Below are 19,383 nucleotides of genomic sequence, written 5' to 3'. Positions count from 1 at the left end.
TAGTCACGATGGGTAATACATTGGTACAAGAGCTATGAATAAACTATACACTACACAGGACGGATTGTTGAATAAGCTCAAAGTCGCATCCTTCATGTAAAAATGCATGGCACAGTGGGGTTAAAGAAAATATTTTCATTGCCATGATTACAAAGACTAAGTTCTAGCCACGCTCCATACCTGGAAACACTGGACCCGCTAAAAAGAGTTGTTAATGCAGTTCACAGCTTATATGATAAGCCCAAACTATACACACACTGCTGAAAATGGGCAATCAGGCTTCAATTCAAAACACCTAAACTGTTTCTTTGGAATATTTTATTATGCAGTCTTCTGTCTTATAATCTCATTTTCAGGCAATGCCATCTAGGGAATTTTGAGTAAATCCATTTTTAATATATTGTAGAAATCAAGTGCATTTTAAAGACTAAAAACAAATCATAGCCATAAGTGAACTGTATGACTGTTTAAGTATTGTCTAAAAAGGTTTTTTAAGTAACCTTAAAAATCACATCAAAAAGATTTTTTACTACATATCTATTATGACTGTTCATTTGTGGACTCTGCCATTAACAGATAACAAAAACATCGCAAATATCCAGAGAAGAAGCATATTAAAGTCTTTAAACGAAATTTACTTAGTATTTTAGACATTTAAATGCACTTGATTTCTGAGATATCTTAAAAATGTATTTGAGGAAAATTCCCTAGGTGGCACTTTCTGAAAATTGAGATTATAACTCAGAAGAATGCGTAATAATATATTCAAAAGAAAGAGTTCAGATGTTTTGAATTGAAATCTGATGGTCCATTTTCAGTAGTGTGTGTATCATTTAATATCATTTTTAATCATATGGATAGTCTAAAATCTATAGGGGCCCAAAACCATGCACTTTATTTCATTCAGACTGCAAAGTAAAAGTAACTTTTTGAAAAATGTTCTTCATTTACATTTATTAATATTTATGGCAGTAATATTGTAAAAGAAGCTATTTAGATTATAATTTATTTTTCAAATAATTTAATAAAATACATTAACATGTAAAAATGTACAGTTCACGAATAGATTTAGTCATTAAACGGACTATAGGCATAATTTCAAGTGGCGTATCGAATGTAAGTTTGTAGAATGGCGTGACCGACTCACAAGAGTACCCCTGAAACCTTTGACTCGTGCATGAACGATAATTAAGGACTTATCCTTGGTTCACACTTTGTTTGCAAGCTTTATTATATTAAAAATATAAAAATTCACTCTCTAGAAGTCGCAGAAAATAAATAATTACATTATAATTTTTTATTTGGGATTTTCAAAGAATACAGTAGCGTCAGCTGCTTTGAGTTTACATTGTACGTTTGCTTAAATCGGGCATTAGCATTTTTTTCAAGGCGAGTAACTTGAAATTTTGCTTACAGCCCCTTTACGTTTGTTTAAGCTTGCAATTTGCTTGAATTATTAAGTACAAGTTGCAATGTTTGTGATAAAAGTTCTAATTTATGCTCCATAGATGTCAACTTTTCGAATATTTGAGTGTCAACATTGTCTTCTCTATCTCGCTCTAAACAAAAACAAAAATATATTTTAAAAGATCTTTTGATTTATACAAAATTAGAAAATACCTAGAATGATTGCTTTTGCGGCATCTAGAACATCTTTTCTTACTTGAAGCGGAGTACTGGCGGGATTTTTTCCAGTGGGAACAACCTAATAAGCAAATATCTTTCAAATGGATTTTTTTTTAAAATTGAAACTATCAGAACTGATTCAAATATGCAAGTCGAAAATTCAGAATAGTTCTTACTTTTATTCTTTTTCTGTATGGAATACAACTGTTTGTTTTTCCACTGTTTGGATAAAAAGTAGCACTTTTATCTGGTAGACATTCATAGAACAGAAGAATTCTAGCACCACCTAAACAAAAACAAGTAAAATCCAACAAAATAAAAGATTTTAAGCTTTAGTATTATAATTCAGACAAGATTAAAAATTATACATTGAAACAACTTTAGGCCCGTAAAAAAAGTTTGATAATCCATCTACATTCTACAGTAAGATTTTAAATTAAATTTCACTTTTTTGTTCGTAAATTAGAATTTTGGTGAAGAATGTTATTGATTTTTGAAGCTTTATCTCAATATTAACTGTAAAATCTTTTAAATTCGAGAGAATATTGCTTAATCTTATCATGTTATTCCTGCAGGAACTAAAGGAAACTGTAGATCTAGATATTATGGAGATCAATGCTTAATCCCCAGATTTTGTGTTAAACAAAAGAAATGACTTTTACGATAGATACCAGAAAACTGTGGAATGGGAAGACGATATTAAAGCAATACTTTAGGGAATTTCATGTTGTTAGAAAGTAAACAAGTTTTTCGAGTAACTTACTAAATTGAAATGGGTCTGTTTACACTGCACAATCACAGTTTTTAATGTTTAAAGAACTATTTAAAGTAATAATTTTTGTCTAAAAGTCGTCGTCGTTCTATTCCAGTTTTATGGTTCTTTCTCTAGTAAAAAGATTAATATGATAATACAAAAATTTAAAACAAAAAAGTAACGACATAGGTCCACAAACTTTTTTAACCTGTTATTTTGCTTAGAAAGGTTTCCAGCAAAGGTATTCTCTTCACCCAGAAGCAGCAAGAACAGGAGGGTAGAGCAGACAAAAACTTTAAAAATTTGAAATTATATATTGAGATTAATCAGCTTGGCAAATGACGGTTTTCTTTAGTAAATACAGAGTGAGTAAAAAAAGCCGGGATTAGCGTTGTTTTAAAACTTCTTTAATGCAGGGATCATGTTTTAGGTAGTAAAATAATAAGTTAAAGTGACCAAATACAAAAATAATGTTTGGAACAAAAATAAATTTGCGAAACTTTTTTTGTGAAAAAAATATTTTTCCTTCATAAGAGGTTTACTATTTATTCAATATTATTACAAAGTTTCTAAAAATCTGTTGATCAAATAGTAATCACACAAAACTCGGAGGATTTTGTGAAGATTCTCCCTATAATTTGCCTTTAACATGAACCTTCAATATTATATTTTTGTGTTGTGAAAAATAACACTAATCTCTTTTTTTCTCTCCCTGTATAGTATTTTTTATTCCCAAGCTGTTGATAAATGTGAACTATCTCAAAACAATTTGATTTAAATACACCCAAAAGGGACAATGCAGGAAAATCACGTAACTTCTGCATTTTGTCCTGTCTGTCCAAGAAACCTTTATAGATATGCACAAATAGAATTAAAAGAAAAGTAACCTTAGGCCAGCTGGTGAGAAAATTGTATGGATCGTTGAGAAGAATTGATTCCCAATAGGAGATAATATCAACCTGGGACTTTAGGCTGAGCACTTCAGCTTCCTCCCTAGAATATGATAAAGAAGATAGACATTTAAAGATTAACGGTTACAACTTTAAACATTTTGAAATCACATTCAGATATTTTAGGAATTCGAATTTCTCCAAGGCCCACGAAAAAATAATTTTTTTATTAAATTAGAATTATCACATGAAATTCAGTTCTTAACATTTCAATTTATCTAATTGGTTTACCTAATCAATCCTGTATCTGAAACTGCCAAACCATTTAATAGATTCATCAGGACTACAACTATCAGGAATATGAATGCCACGAATATGATGTAGCTGATCGGATTGGCACTGTAAAACTTGTAAACTCAATTTACATAATAATATTTAAAACTAGCTTTTGAAACCAGTTTTTATGAAAAACGTTTGCTCTAAAAGTAAATCCACTCTATTTATAACCAAGCTAAAATCATTTACGTGATTTTAACGAGCTCCCCAATTAAAATGTGAGACAACTTGATGTACAGATTCCTGAGTTATGATCGGACATCGAAACGTCCGATTACTATCTTACATAAATAGATAACAATTTAGGGTTCAGAAAGAAAGGTTAACTCGCCTCTGAGTCAGAGTTAAATTTTCTAATCTTTAGTCTTTGCAACCTGATGGTCATGGGGATAGCATCAAATATGAAAGGTGCATGATATATTTTGCAAAGATTAGTTCTTTTTTTGTTTAAATACAATTTAGAATCAGAGTTTAAATGATTTCCTGAACGGAATATCGCTGAACTCAAGCTCTCCGACAAACATAGCTGATGTTTTTACGATACAAGTTCCAATTTCGTCAAAAAACTTGTATTCAGGATTTACCTCGCCATCTACACAAAATTGTAAATGTTTAGAATTAATGAGACCTCAAAGATCTACTAGATTTAAGATCATGTTTCTTTAAAATCATTAAACATAGAATTTTTTAACTAAAATGAAATCATCGTCAAGTATTTTTTACCTTTATGGTCTGTATGGAACATGATATAGAAGGAGAACGCGAATGCAACAATGAAAGCTGTATACCAGAGAAGAAACTTAAAGAAAGTACTTACAACAGTAAACAGCATCGTCACATTCGTACTAAACAATAATTTCTTGATTTGAATTGCGTCACCAATAACCATAACATATTTAAAAGTTGATTAAGCATCTCTTTGATCGTTTTTTACCTTTACAATGTTGGGCTTTTAAGAGACTTCACAAAACTTTAAAAAGTTTAACTTGTAAACTCTACAAATTTAGTTTTAACTATAATTTGTAAATTTTTTAATATTTATCAAATACCGAAGGTTTTACAGAATTTCAAAATAGGAAACATTAGACATTTAAACATTTTTGAATTAATGTTAAAATTTTTAAATCTAAACTAAGTTGGTAATATTTCGGTTACTTTTGAAGCTACAAAATGTGCACAATATTTAGGATTACATTTTTAAAACTTTTACTGGTTTTTATAAAATGTCCCCACTTTATTCCCATCATTGTTAAAACCTATACCTCAGACTAGGATGTTGTCCGACTAATATAATAAACTCAGACCAAGAGAAGATAATCAGCAGTGCAGCTAAATGGCGTCGTTCATCCCAAGACATTGATCTAAAAATCACAGAGTGTCCCAAGCAACATGGGATATGTAGTTAGGGATGTTAACGTTTTATTTTTTAAAACGATCGTTTCGTTATGAAAACGACGACAAAAAACCAAAACGATCGTTTTTAAAAAAGTTTTTTTTTTTTTAAACGGTAGTTTTCATAAAGCTCATCGTTTCGTTAACGATCGTTAAAAACGTCCCTTCGTAAACGATCGTTAATGATGACCCTTCGCTAACGATCGTTAACGAAGAGAGGAAGAGAGAGGATACCGCCCTGAGTTACATCGGTACTTATCACTTATCAGTTGTAAGACGACATTCTATAAAGTTTCATGTCATTTTTATCAAAAACGATCGTTTTTTTCAAAGTTTATAAAGTTCTTCGTTCAATTAACGACAACCCTTCGTTAACGATTGTTAAAGACGACCCATCGTTAACGATCGTTAACATATTTATTAATAACATTTTTTTCAAAAAGATTGTTTTTTTTATAAAACAATCGTATGAAAAAACGATGCTGATCGTTTTTATAAAAGCGATTGTTTTTTAAAAAAAAACTATCATTATTCGTTCAAAACGGGTGGGTCGTTTTTAATAACGTTAATTTTTTCCGTAAACGAAACGATCGTTTTTTAAAACAATCAAAAAACGAAACAAAAAAAACGATTGACCATCCATAATGTAGTGACCAATAGTGACGAATTCTAAATCAATACTAATTAAACAATAAGAACTAACGTTTTATATACCTAATTTCAATGGTCATTATAAAGTTATGTCTGCTAGAGTTTATTTTTACGATGAACTTTAAATGATTTGTCTAAAACATTTCTGCAAGATTAACAATTACTATATAGTATAAACTGTACTTCGTTTCTTAAAGAAGTTTCTCATTTTACTAAGTACGACAGCATGCAGTCATGAAAATAAAAATAGTAAATACAAATACAAATAGTAGCAAAATATTAACGGATTACAGATTTCCTTGGAAGGCAGTTTTTACAAAACTAAATTGAAATCATTCACAAAGACGATCGCAAAATTGTCAGTTAGTTCTAATGTTTTTGGGGACACGCTTTAACTTAAGGTCGAATTATTAAGTATTTTTTATAAACATCCTATGTACTCTTGGTTTTTTTCAATATCTTTTGAAATCATTGTTGTGTTTTTTATCTAAATCATATTTCAAAGAATTAAACATAAGAGGAAGAGTTATCATTTTGTCTTCGAGAAGGATTATTTGGGGAGAATACCTGTCAAAAATAAGAATAGCTCCACCGACAAGTATTGCTACTTGAATATAGTTGGTAGAACTAGCGAAATATCTCTTGACTGACACTGCAATCTGTAGTAGCTCAATTATAGCCAGAAAAGTGAGAAAAATACCAACGATAACTTTCCACACTGAAAAATAACAGGTTTCATAAACAGAGTTTATTCTTTACAAATAACAAAGGACAACATGCAAACTCGCAGAGTATAATTAAAGTGGACTCATGCATTGAAAATGTGTGTAAAAATGTAGTTATTTTTATAAAAAAAAGTCGTGGAATCGCTTTGTTTTAAGTATGTACAGAAAATTTGTTTTAAGTATGTACAGAAAAACAGTACCTAAAATTTAACCTCAAATATTTAAAGAACATTTTCATTATGTTATCTTTCACCAAAATTGATATTTTGTCTATGATTAATTGGACATTTTCCTCAATAACCTTGTAAGATTTTGCAAGTTTTTATTGCTCTAAAAATCATTTATAACTTTTTTGTGATCATTGATTTGACAGATACCTGTTGTGTCTCCTCTACAAGAAGAAGATTCATCGGCCTTATCAAGTCCTTCTTGTTCTTCTTTAACTTCAGATTCAATATTGGTCGACACGGAGCTGAACAAACTACATCCACCATACTCTTAAACATGTTCAAAATGAAAAGAATACAATTTTTATTTTTGCAATTATTATTCACACAAAAAATATTCATTCAAGAATTTATTTTGTCAAAATGAATAAAGCAAGTTTTTATGAAAAATCTTTTGCATCGTTTTACAAGCATTATACAGTGAAACCGTTAATAAAGAATACATCGAAAGAATTCATCAAATGTCGTATTCTTCACTTTCTGATAATGGAATGTTGTAGATATTTAGTTTTTTAATTAAATGATTATATGGAACTCTTTAAAACTGTTCCCGCATATTGATGGCTATTTATTTATTTTCGCAAATACTGAAGTTTACGTAATATAGTATAAAACTCATTGAAAAATTGTCAAGACGACATTTGATAAATTCTTCCGTATTCGTTATTAAGGGTTTCACTGTATATCTAATGAATCTGGAACTCCAAATATTTTAAAATAAACCAAAAAGATAAAGGTAAACACAGTTTACATGTTTTTAAAACTTTTACTTACCAAGTAGTATAAGTAAAGTGAGGAAAAGTACAAAGAAAAAATAGATGAGAAGAGAGATAATGTAGAAAGTGCGAATTCTCTGCCATTTCATCAGTAGAAAACTTGAAATCACAGGATGCTTTAACAACCCTCGATGATCCTAAAATCAGATAAAATAAGGAAATCCTTGTTCTTTCCATGATTACAATGTGTTTTTTGGTTACTTATATAAGACGGAATCAACTAAGTTAAAAAATATTAGTTTTTTTAAAGCCTCATGCCTTTTTAACTATGTAAACTGAGGTAAACTAAAAACCCCTGGAGGTACTGTATTTCTAAATATTTATTTCGTTACACGTATTAAAGATATCTGCAGCTATTAAATTATTAATGGTTTAATAGTAAACCTTAGATTCGCTGAGGTACCATAAAGCTTCAGTTTCTGGTCTGGGATGCGTATCACCTACAGCACTTCCCTCTACATCTATGTAAAAAGTCATTCTTGCTATTGTTGGAATTGGTTTTGATATTTTTGAAGTTATTTTAACTTTGCACGATATTCAACTAAACATAAATGTACACGGTTTTAGAAAATATGAAAGGATGTTAGTGTTCTGCTGTACTGCAAACTGGCTGGAGGGAGAATTTCAAATTAATGCGATATTACGGACACGTTTTTGTAACCTTATAGCTCCTGATTTTACGCACAAGTATGAGAATTACAAATTTCTGCTTCCATATTTATTATAAACTAGGCTTTTAAGGCACTTTGCGCCCATCTTCTTATTAAACTTTTAATTGTAATTTTATTTGTGAGCATCTTCTCATTGTACAGTGTAAAATTTTTTTTTTTCAAAATTTGCGTGTTTCATCATATTTATTTTTGCGCATTTTCCGATAATTTAAGATAAAAATATTTTTAGATTACATATTTAAAGCCTGATTGGCCTTCCCTGAGGCCACGTGAGGTCCCACACAAAATTTGGGCCTGATCGGTTTAGTCGTCTGTTTGTTTGTTTTGACGTTTATTGGATACAAACAAACAGACAAACGGACAGACAAGCTAAATTTATATTTAGATTTAAAATGTCTTTGTCCTTCTCAATAACTCTTCAAAGAGAGGAATTATGATTGAAAATATGCGAGATTTCAATCCCACATACAATTCTTTAGTTTCACGTGGGTTTCAGTATACATATTTTTTTATAGTATGTACAGTTATATAAATATGGAAGGCTATCTTATCTGTTTATGCTAGAAAGTAAGGAATACCTCTTTTGGTTTCAAAATTAAGTAAAACTTCCTTGTCCAGGAGAGGAGGTGCTAGGAAGTTGTAATCAAACGTTAGACGAAGATCATCATCCGTGATTATACCTTGGGACGCAACACATTCATCAAGAAACTCCTAAACACATTGAATCTTTCAGTCTGCATTATAACAACAGATGATAATATTTCAGATCAAGGGCATTTACATTACTGAAGCTCATGCACTGATCAAATTCAAAGTGTTAAAGCATATTATGACAACCATTGTATAAGAATTAAGTATATTATATGTAAAGTATTTTTTAACAAAACTTAACACTGAACAACGTTATTAAGTACAAAACAAATGTGTGAAGTACTTTCGATATTTGATACTGAATAATTGAAAAGATTTTATTTAACCAGATCCAAACAATTTTAAACGTATATGCTTAAAACTGCCTGTTTAAAAAATTCCACCTTTTCACATGCAACTGTTTTTTTACAATTAAGTAAAAATTCAAGGGAATCTTTTTCGTTGACAAATTTTTATTCAACTTATGGCTCGTCAGCTTTTTATTAAAGAACAATGTGGGGGAAGAAATGCTTTTTTTCTTTCTTTAAAACTGAAACCTGAAGAGTAGATGGCAGAATCTTGTTAACGGGTGGTTTTTCCTCCTTGTTCTTTACTCCCATATTAGCTCCATGCTTGAGCAGAAGTTTTATAATGGCCTAGAGAAAACAAACATTGAAAAAAAAATCAAAAACTTAAAAAAGTAAACTATTTTTTTTTAAACTAGACATTTCTTTACCTGGTTTGGTTGCTGAGTAGCATAGTGAAGAGCAGTTTCTCCATGCAAGTCTCGAAAATTTATAATTCTCTCAGTATACTTAGAGTACTTGGCTTTTCCTCGCATATTCTTCCGGTCCTCAAATAGAACCTTGAGACACTCCTCATAGTCAATATTTGTATCCCTGAACCCGCAACATTGGAATAGATTACAAATGGGATAGACAAAAACATAAATAATTCAGTTTTCAGCTTTACTGTGTTGAAAATAAAAATGCTTTATTTTGTGTAAAATTTGAATAATTAAATCGAATGAAAGGCGATATCCTAGTGTTAATGGTTCTTGGTTAGCAAGGATAAGTTTGTCACCGGAATTTGAGATTGTTTGGGTTAGCTAATATGTCTTGTAGAAATGCATGATTTTGTTGTTTAACTCTATTTGGTCTGGGGGCCAATGGGGGTTAATTTGAACCCCCCCCTTATTTTTTTTTCTTATAACTCAACGAGCATTTGAGCTAGTAAGCTCAAATTTTCTGACTTTTCTAACTAACACATTTCCCTATCTTAACATTAAAAGATGGGATTTTATACCTACTGCCTGAGTCCTCAGGCATACTGCCTAAATGACGTATTTTACCTACACCAGATTAAGACTACATTTAGACCTACTTCCAGTCACTGGATTTCAACATTTTATAGCTCTATGGAAAGCAAGCAGCAGATTGCAAGCAGATTGCACAATTTTTTCAAAGAAATTTTGCACAGTCTTTTGCAAAGATGCCTTTACAGGGAATTTTTAGTTTTTCTTTAATACACATTTCCTTTTTAAAAATTTCGCAAATATTCGCCCATTTGAATATGCTGGGTCAAGTGCTTTTCAAAAATGTATAATTTGTTGCAATTTGCACAATATTTTTTTAAAATTTTCATTTTGACAAATTTGCCATTTTTTTGCAGATTATTGACGTGCGCCCAAGGGCTTTCCAAAAACGTTTTAAATGTTATAGTTTTGTATCACAACAAGGAAATAGAAAACTGGTCACATATACCAGACGTCAGGCTAAATACGTTTAATAAAGATTGAAATCAGCCTTATTAACAAATGTAGTATGTACAATTCTTAATCATCTGAATGGTATTCGGGTTCCTGTAAGGATTGTCTAGTTTAGGAGAATGCTGTCTAACAACTTCATGGAGAATAGTCCGTTGTCCATGATGTTGATCTGTTGTAATCATTGCCATTCTTATCTCACGATCCGTCAATTTTTCAAAAAACACCTGGAGGACCTGAAAGTTAAGCATTTTTGGCACCAAGTAGTTTCTGCGGAGAAAACTAAAATTTTCTAAAGATTTACAAATATTTAGAAATTAATTACGGAAAATCAAATTGATGAAAAGTTAAAATTTTAACCTTAGAAATTTTACCTTTTTTTAATTGTTAAAATGTTTGAATTGTACAGTTAAAATAATGAATGTTAGCACAGTGAACCTTATAATATCCACTATGTGCTGCTAGTATCCAAGGGGGAGTATCATTGCTGCCGGTCAGGTTTGGGTCAGCTCCGTTTTCCAGAAGGTAGCCACAGATCTTTGCTCGACCCTTGGTTTCAAAATATGGTTATTACTAAACGTTTTTATTCAAACTGTTTTTATTTCCCGCACTTTTCATTTTCTTTCAAAAAAGATGCAATATGAAATGAATGGTTAAATATACGTTATAAGTTAATTTTACTCTCAAAGATTAGAAAAAAAGGTACGAACAAATGGATATACAACTTTAAAACCCAATATATTTTATCCCTACGTACGTTTGTTGGTTTATTTTGTATAATTTCAATACTTAAAAAAAGTTGAGTACATCCAATAGAATTTTAGAATTTCAGTTACTTTAAAATCTATGAACACAATTTTTCTGAGAAGCAAATGCTGAATTTGTGCCACGTGTTGCTGAACTAACCAACTGCCGTGCAGACAGGTTCAAAGAAATTGATTTAAGTAACCGCCGATTTAAAGTTAAAGATTAAGGAAGTATTTGAATCGATGATTTAAATTTAAACCAGCGCGCACGTGGCAGTTCAAATTCATTAAATTCACTCCCATATGGCATATTTGCTCTTACCTGCTCTGCCGCATATTGAAGAAGTGTAAACTGTCCATTATCTGAGTTCCAATCAATTCCATCCCTAAGAAATTGATATTTTGTAACAAATTAAAAATTCCTAATCCCTATATCTTATCAACCTAATGGTGTAAACCTTTGACATTTCAAACTAAGATTATTTGATCTAATAGAATTCATATTTTTTGAAATGTTAAAACTTACAACATTGGGTTGCAGAGATAAATGTATTAAAAATCACACACAATTTTAACATTATTATTTTCATAAATAAAGACAAAAGATCGGAGCAAATATCAAAATATGAGTTGTAAATTTGTTCAATCTTAACTTTTCGATCCCACTTTTACCATGAAGAAAAAGCCATTTATTTCGATATCCAATGTGACAAATTTCAGATTTTAAGATCATGTGCTTAATGCTTCATAGTTAAGCCACTGCCCTGATCTGATATTCAATCCTGCACACGTAATAGTACTTGCTCCCAAAATTTGTTGTAAACTTTTTCTCTCTTAAATCACGTATTTTTTGTATTATTTTCTTTACCTGTTGTATGTAAAATTTGCAAACCCTTCCAAGTTGTCTGCTAGCTCAATGAGGTTAAAAAGTACATTTTTAAGTGGTCGACCAGTTCTAGCTGTCTTGTAGTTCGAGATATTAAAATCTGGCAGGTTTTCTCTAAGTTATGTTAGTGTTAATGATAACATCATGTACTAAACAAGTATTTCATATGAATGATAAAGAAATTGGATATTCTTTAAACTTTGAAATTTTAAATATTTGATTATAATTGATAACTATAATATCATTACGGCATAGGCAAATTTAAATATTAATTTTATTTATTTCTTACAATATAGATTTAATTTAAAATGTGTTTAAATGCTGGAAAATAAATCATCTTTATATTCAATTCTTTAAATTTGTGTCCATATCTTAGAAATGGGCCATAAAACCGTTTTGAAACTAATTTCCCCAATAATTGTTAAAATAAAAAAACTCACTTGAAAACTTCTTGAATCATTTCAATTTCTGAATTTGCCCCGTAGCAGAGTAGAAGGTCGACGGCTTTCTCACTAGGAAACCAAAATATTTATCAGAATTTTCTAAAGAGTATTAAATAAAATGTTTCTTGATTTTTCAACCTGATGCATCACATAGGTAGGCCGAAAATTTAAAATTTTGACCCTGCTTAGCTAAAAAAATATATATATTTTTTAAATATCAAATATCCTACTCTCTCTCTCTTTAAGCTTCATTAGGAAATACGACTTAAGACGAAAACCTTTCTTTTGTAATAACAGAAGTAATACTGTGAAAAGCAAAAATGAAAAAAAAATATTCTTTGGGTTCTTCTTTTAAACAAAAATGATAAGCTCATTTTAAAACACATATTTAGTATAAAAAGATAAGGAAATAGCATTTCGTTAAAAATCTGTCCAAGTGTGAAATAAATATTGGGTTAAAAAATGTAATAATAAAATTTTACTCAATAAATGAGTAATGATTTATATCAGAAAATTCATTCAGAGTGGCTTATAATAGTTAATCATAATATAGATGGTCCCTAGCCGCAGCAGCTGCATAGTAAAGAGGTGTACATTTTCCTTTCAGGTCTTCATGATTCAAATCAATACCAGGAACCTGTAAGAAAATGCTTCTGACAATTGGTGAAAATGGATATCTGTGCTTTATAGTTAATATTACGAGATAAACACAAGAATTATTTTTTGAAATTTATTTTAGCATTCGATAACCACAATTAGGTAATAAAATAACGTTATATAAATAAACAACTAGTATCAGTCGAAATCTTAATTTAATCATGTATCTATTTTATTTTTTAATATTTGACTAGTTTTTAGTTTAATCCTGTAGCTTTTCTGTATCAATACTTAGACAAGGTGGCCAAAATGTACGGATTGTACGAAAAATGTTTCAATTTGCACGGATTTTCAGGATTTTTACCGTGCTTTTTTTGCTTTGCTCTCATACGAACATTGAATATTATAATAGAAATGACTAATAGATTTTTTTAATTTTTAATTTTTTTCAATTTGGATGTTTTTTTAAAAAATAAAATTTTTAATTTTTTTTTCCATCAGATTGTACGGATTTTTCCTTAAATGTAAGGATTACGAATTTTTTAAAAAATGTACGGATTGTTAGGATTTTTATGTACGGATTGTACGGATTTTTTTTTCTGAAAAAGTACAAATTTTTGTAAGGATTTTTCTCAAAAGTTTTGGCCACCCTGATACTATCTTTCATAAAGTAAGACATATCTGTTATAAATTGAAATAATTTTTATTAGATTTTTTTCTTTCAAATAACACATGAATACCTGACACCTGCAGCTATACTACCTGTATTAGAATTGAAATAATCTCTAGTAGATTGTCTAGCTCAGATTCATCAGCGTTTTGTAATTCTAAATATGTTGAGGTTGAAAAAAAATGTTATTTAAACACGTTTTAAAGAACGTCTAAATTTATTTATCCATTTTTGGGATTTCTATTAAAATCAAGTGTTTGAGAGCAGGGGGGGGGGGGGGTGGTATACAAAAAGGAGATATGCTTTAGCAAAACATCATTTTTGACATCTCCGAAAAATTTTCATTATTGAGCTCAATATTGTACTAATATACAAATAAGAAATGGTTTGATTTGAGAAAACCCTACAGAAATTGGGAATTCAAGAAAAGAGCAAAAAAATAGGGAAACGTGTTCAGAGCTTTCAGTTTTATTTTAGTTTAACCTGATTTTTATTCCTAACAGTTATAAAGGAAATATACCTTCAGTAGCCACATGCAGGGCAGTACTTCCTTCCCCGTCTTGTATGTTTACATTTTGCACCCCAAGCAGAGAAACCTGTACCGTATTATTATAATAATACAAACATTATACATATATTTTTAGAACTAAAAAATAATATTTTATTTCCGGAAAAGTTTTTGAACTTTTGCAAATTTTTACAAACCAACAACTATGACTGTATTCTTACACTTGCATTGCCAATGCAACAAATAAGATTATGAATGCAAACTATATTTTACTTTAATACCTTTAAAAGTGCTGGATCTTTTTTCCTGATTGCTTCGTGAAACGGTATTGTTTCTAGTGTTTTGTTTCTCAAATCTGTCCGTCCACCATTTTTAAGGAGCGCCTGGGTGATAGCATGTTATTAGTTTGACCAGGATTCATAATATCACGTCAAATTACAGTAAATTTCAGATCAGATTAAAATTTTACAAGTTTTCAATCATGACTTTTTACTGAATAACTATTACATATTAAGAAGAACAAAATGTTTTGAATTTCTAATATTGCAACGAAATAAATCTGCTCTATTCATTTCGCATAACATTTACATTTTCCAAATGACTAGATTGGAGTAAATTATATGTACATTGACACGAGTTACACTTTTGAATCGAATGGGCCAAAATGTTTGTTTAGACTAGCTTTGACCTGATCTAGATCTAAATATGAGCTTAAAGATAAGTGGATTTTTAAAGATTCCTTAAGAGAAATAAATAAAAAATAATGAATATATCTAGATGAAACCTAATACTCAATTTAATTCCTTTAAGTTTTTAAACGATTTACCAGCAAAAAGATATCTCTTCCCTCTGCTTCATCCAGAATAAGATGAGACAAAGTTCTAAATCAAACTAACATTAAAAAGTATCAAATTTTTTAAACAAAATTCACTTACTTTGGGATATCCTCTCCATACTCTTTGTTTGGATCAAAGCCTTCCTCACTAAAATATTCAAAGTGTGGCCATATGGGTCTTAGGGTAGGAGTAGTAGGAGTAAGGTGAGAAGAAAAGTAGGAGTTTAAAAATTAGTTTGTAGGGAAAGCTGTTAGGTATATGGAATGGAAGATAGCAGAAAGTTGAGATTGAGAAGAATGAATGAAGTTAGACACTGATGCAGGTAGGAAGGTAGGAAGGTAGGAAGGTAGGAAGGAAGGAAGGTAAGAAGGTAGGAAGGTAGGAAGGTAGGAAAGTAGGAAGGTAGGAAGGTAGGAAGGTAGGAAGGTAGGAAGGTAGGAAGGTAGGAAGGTTATAGGAAGGTAGGAAGGTAGGAAGGTAGGAAGGTAAGAAGGTAGGAAGGTTATAGGAAGGTAGGAAGGTAGGAAGGTAGGAAGGTAAGAAGGTAGTTAGGAAGGTAGGAAGGTAGGGAGGTAGGAAGGTCGGAAGGTAGGAAGGTAGGTTTGGAAGATAAACCAGTACCTGACACAATCAACAAATGTTTTATAGTCCTTGCTTTCATATGCAGATAAAGCTTCTTCCTAAAGATAGTATTCATTCAAAGACATTTTTCAAATCAATTTCAACATCGATAACAAGGGCCGTAACTACTGCAGAACGATTTTTTTAAAAAATTGTTATTTAAACTAGTCATTTTATTTTACATTGATTTTGATGATCCTTTTTATTATATAGATTTTTTTTATCATTATACGAATACAAAGAATATTCCACCTCCCCCCTGGCCCCTACCCTTTGTATTTACAGGTAAGGGTAATCGATTCCCCCCTCTCAATTTTGGCCCTGTCGATAATATTTAGCTTTTCTGTTGATCAATTATATTTTGTCTATATATTTAATAACCTGCGGATCCCCAACACAACTCTGAACACGTTGCATCGGATTCTTTGGTTTCATTTTTAAAAGTGGTTCAAGTTCAATACCAGACATTACAGTGTGCAATCCATTTAATAGTTCAAAACCCTAGATTATTCTAACTAGACATTTTTCTGAAACTTTGTAAGAGATAAGATATATTTTAATACTATTTAAGTTTCGATAATAAATAAATAATACATATTTTGCTAAATTTTAGATTTAAAAAAATATATTCAGTTATAAGTATAGTTAGAAAGCCTGCAAGGCACTGCTCTATAAACTAATGTGTGTGAGTGGTAGGGAAGGGTGTTTTAAGACTGCTCATAAGGTATCATGGCTTTCCGGAACACGACAAAAAAAATTCAACATTTAAATAAAAAGATTTTATATATGAAAGAATGTTTAACGTAGTTGAATTGTTATGTTTTGCCGAAAGTTGTTTAAATATATTGACGTAAAGATTACAATTGTCACTAAATGTACGTCGCGTTGGGTTATTCATAATTACAAACTAATAAATTAATTATTTCTTTTTATAGTAAGGGCTCTACGTGGGGAACGGTAAGGTTGTTAAGACTTGAATGATATTGAATCGAGCATAAAGTACACTAACCATATATAGGTTCAAATCAGTAGCAGTACTCATTTTAAATTCTTATAAAATATTAAGGTTAAATGATAATGAATTTTGTTGTGCTTTTCAAGTATTGTACGTTCACTAAATGTTTTAAAACGTTTAAACATTATTTGATGAGTAATTTTTATTACTTACTCGTATTACTTATACTCTATATATAAGATAAAAACTCAGTAGTAAGTTTTTTTTTTATTTCGAATAGAGCATAACAGTTATCATTTCAAAAATAATAAGAATTAGACACCACTTGAAAGGGAAAAAATTATTAAAGATTATGATCGACCCGTTTTTCCCATCAAATGGCCGTGTCAGGTTTAGGGGGGGGGGGCTGTTCCCTTTAAAAAGTCCCCTAAGTATTAATATTTAAGCTTACCAGTTTTGCATATTTAATTGGAAACGTGTATTGACACTGATAGACACGCCAAACCTCTGTAGAGTAAAAAAGTAGATATTAGATAGATATTATTTTTTCACAAGTATATTTCTAATTATACTTTGCCCTTGTTTAGTTGAAGTAAATATATTTATATATATAGATATATATATATATATTAATGAACAGAGCTTTGGTTACAACTTAAACGTTAAAGTGCAACTGCATGCAGTTGGGGTTTCTAAACCATAGTGCATTTTTTAATGGTGAGTTGTGCAGTAGATATTGACTAAGTTGTTAGATAGATAAATAGTTATTTAGCTAGCTATAGTAATATAAATATTTACATATCTAGATATTAGACAATCTTTTAACTTAGGCATATTAAGAACCTATATCACAACTTTTTATGTATTTTATTTAGACAAATTTTAAACAATTATTTTGATATAAAATTGTCCTATATTTACAGGTATATGTAAAGAGGTGTGGTTGGGAGTAAAACTTGTTTTAATCTTTTCCCACGCTGGCAATAGCAGATACACATCATAGTATTCTTAGTATTGCATTTTTCATTTTTTTTCTTTGTTTTGTTTAATTCTCGAACATGCATCATCTTGTAGTATAAGTGTTTTCTAGTGTACATACGCATACGAGACGTATCTCTTGATTAGCTACTAAAGTTCTATTTATCTTCTAAAGGTCGTATTTATCCTTTCTTCTATACGGAACCGAACTATTTTTCATCTAAGAATGAAAATATGAGAAGACAGGAAGTATGTTTTAGAACTTAATAGTCGGGATAATGTTTCCATTGTTATTTCACAACAATAAACATATAGACACGCTATTGTATAGATAGAATGCACATTTTACAACTAGATTCGTGCAAATAAAGTGAGTCCCAAGAAAGATACTTATAAGTCAGATTAGAAATATTTCATCCATTTTTAAAAACAAATTTTTCGGCCTTATACTTCTTCTCGTTTTCCTTTTAACCCCCAAATTCATACACAAATTGAAAGGTAACAATTTTTATATATAAGAACATTTAAGTACACTAGCTTGGAAACCCAGCTTTGCCTAGAAATAAAAATTCGACCCACTATACTTTTAAAACCTAGCAGAGAACATTCCCAAGAGTCTACCGAGTTATCCAATCTAAATTTGAGGCAAATCGGTCAAGGGTTTCATGAATTATGATCGGACATAGAAACATGTGGAGTATCTTTGATAGCTTGATCTCGATATCCAATCAGGGAACTTTTAATTTTGAAGATAATTCTTGATTCTTATATTTTATTTATTCCTTCATGGTATGACCACCACAAGATATCAAAGAGACTTTAAATTAATCCAAAAGTCTAAATAAGTTGGAGATAATGGTTGATCCCCTATACGAGGTGAAAAGGAGTTTCCTAGTTCCTAGTTTTATATAAGATTTTGTCTGAAATGATAATTTTTAATACTTGGGGATGGGGACCAGGAGGGGGGGGGGGGGCTAAACACTCCTTCTCTATATTTGTATACATACGTTGTAATGTCATCTATACGTGCACAAACTATTTCTGTGTTCACACATATTGACACCACTGTTATCTTTAGAATGTATCTCTGTCAACTCATAGTTAAATAAACTATTCTTTTCAAGCATTTCCTCTGCTCAGGTTTGTTAGGTGAAAATAGGGCTGGGTAACTTTACGTTAATGAACAATAAGTTTTTTAAAAATTAACGAAGAGTCCGTTACGAAAGAAAGAACATTTAATTTTAAAATCATTAACGAACGGAAATACATTTAATGTATTCTGATTTTAAAAAGATTGCTATAAACATAAATTTACTGCACTAAGGCTAAGTTTTTGTTATTTCATGTGTTTAAAATAAACAAATACAAAACTGTATAAACAAAATTTAGTATAAAAGCTAATTCAATGGTTAATACAAGTTAATTTTTCTTTATTTTTTAGGGTTTATAAAATTAATGTTTTTGTTTCAATATCATTGTGGGGGGAATGTACGATTCACAATGATATTCTCGAAACCTTCATCTGATCAAAATTAAGGTAGATAACGTCGTTTTTAAGCTAGACAATGGAGGGGCATGCAATATTACGTTTACTGTCCCTTAGAATAAAAAATGATAGCATAATACTTTTTTTCTGATCATATTTGATTAAAGGTTCCTAAAAATCAGTTACCCTTTCAATTGATAATATTTCAATTATT

At 30.3% G+C, this 19,383-nt stretch overlaps 1 protein-coding gene across 1 annotated transcript; it reads right to left on the bottom strand.

Annotated features, from left to right (window-relative positions):
• Positions 1–990: 990 nt before the first annotated feature.
• LOC111709430 (transient receptor potential cation channel protein painless) lies at positions 991–16,309 on the bottom strand. Its single transcript, XM_023483091.1, has 29 exons — positions 16,132–16,309; positions 15,751–15,809; positions 15,229–15,276; positions 15,120–15,174; positions 14,575–14,676; positions 14,306–14,381; positions 13,878–13,942; positions 13,079–13,155; positions 12,516–12,587; positions 12,058–12,189; positions 11,512–11,575; positions 10,882–10,992; positions 10,540–10,679; positions 9,415–9,577; positions 9,236–9,334; positions 8,627–8,759; positions 7,762–7,838; positions 7,376–7,514; positions 6,752–6,871; positions 6,217–6,367; positions 4,869–4,967; positions 4,330–4,451; positions 4,090–4,198; positions 3,562–3,669; positions 3,268–3,373; positions 2,589–2,673; positions 1,803–1,912; positions 1,621–1,705; positions 991–1,559 (listed from the first exon to the last, which is right to left on the bottom strand). The coding sequence occupies exons 1-29, from the start codon at positions 16,216–16,218 to the stop codon at positions 1,432–1,434; spliced, it is 2,922 nt and encodes a 973-aa protein (XP_023338859.1). The 5' UTR covers positions 16,219–16,309; the 3' UTR covers positions 991–1,431.
• Positions 16,310–19,383: the final 3,074 nt, after the last annotated feature.

This window comes from Eurytemora carolleeae, unplaced genomic scaffold (genome assembly GCF_000591075.1).
Source record: "Eurytemora carolleeae unplaced genomic scaffold, Eaff_2.0 scaffold960, whole genome shotgun sequence".
Lineage (NCBI taxonomy): Eukaryota > Metazoa > Arthropoda > Copepoda > Calanoida > Temoridae > Eurytemora > Eurytemora carolleeae.
This window is presented reverse-complemented; position numbering and strand designations above follow the sequence as displayed.

Bases quoted from the DNA above. Each gene is read 5' to 3' on its own strand.
- LOC111709430 (XM_023483091.1), bottom strand. From the start codon at position 16,218: ATGTCTGGTATTGAACTTGAACCACTTTTAAAAATGAAACCAAAGAAT. The intron at 12,190-12,515 runs GTGAGTTTTTTT...AACATAACTTAG, and splicing joins ATGATTCAAGAAGTTTTCAA to AGAAAACCTGCCAGATTTTA. The intron at 7,515-7,761 runs GTTTACTATTAA...ATCTGATTTTAG, and splicing joins GGTACCTCAGCGAATCTAAG to GATCATCGAGGGTTGTTAAA.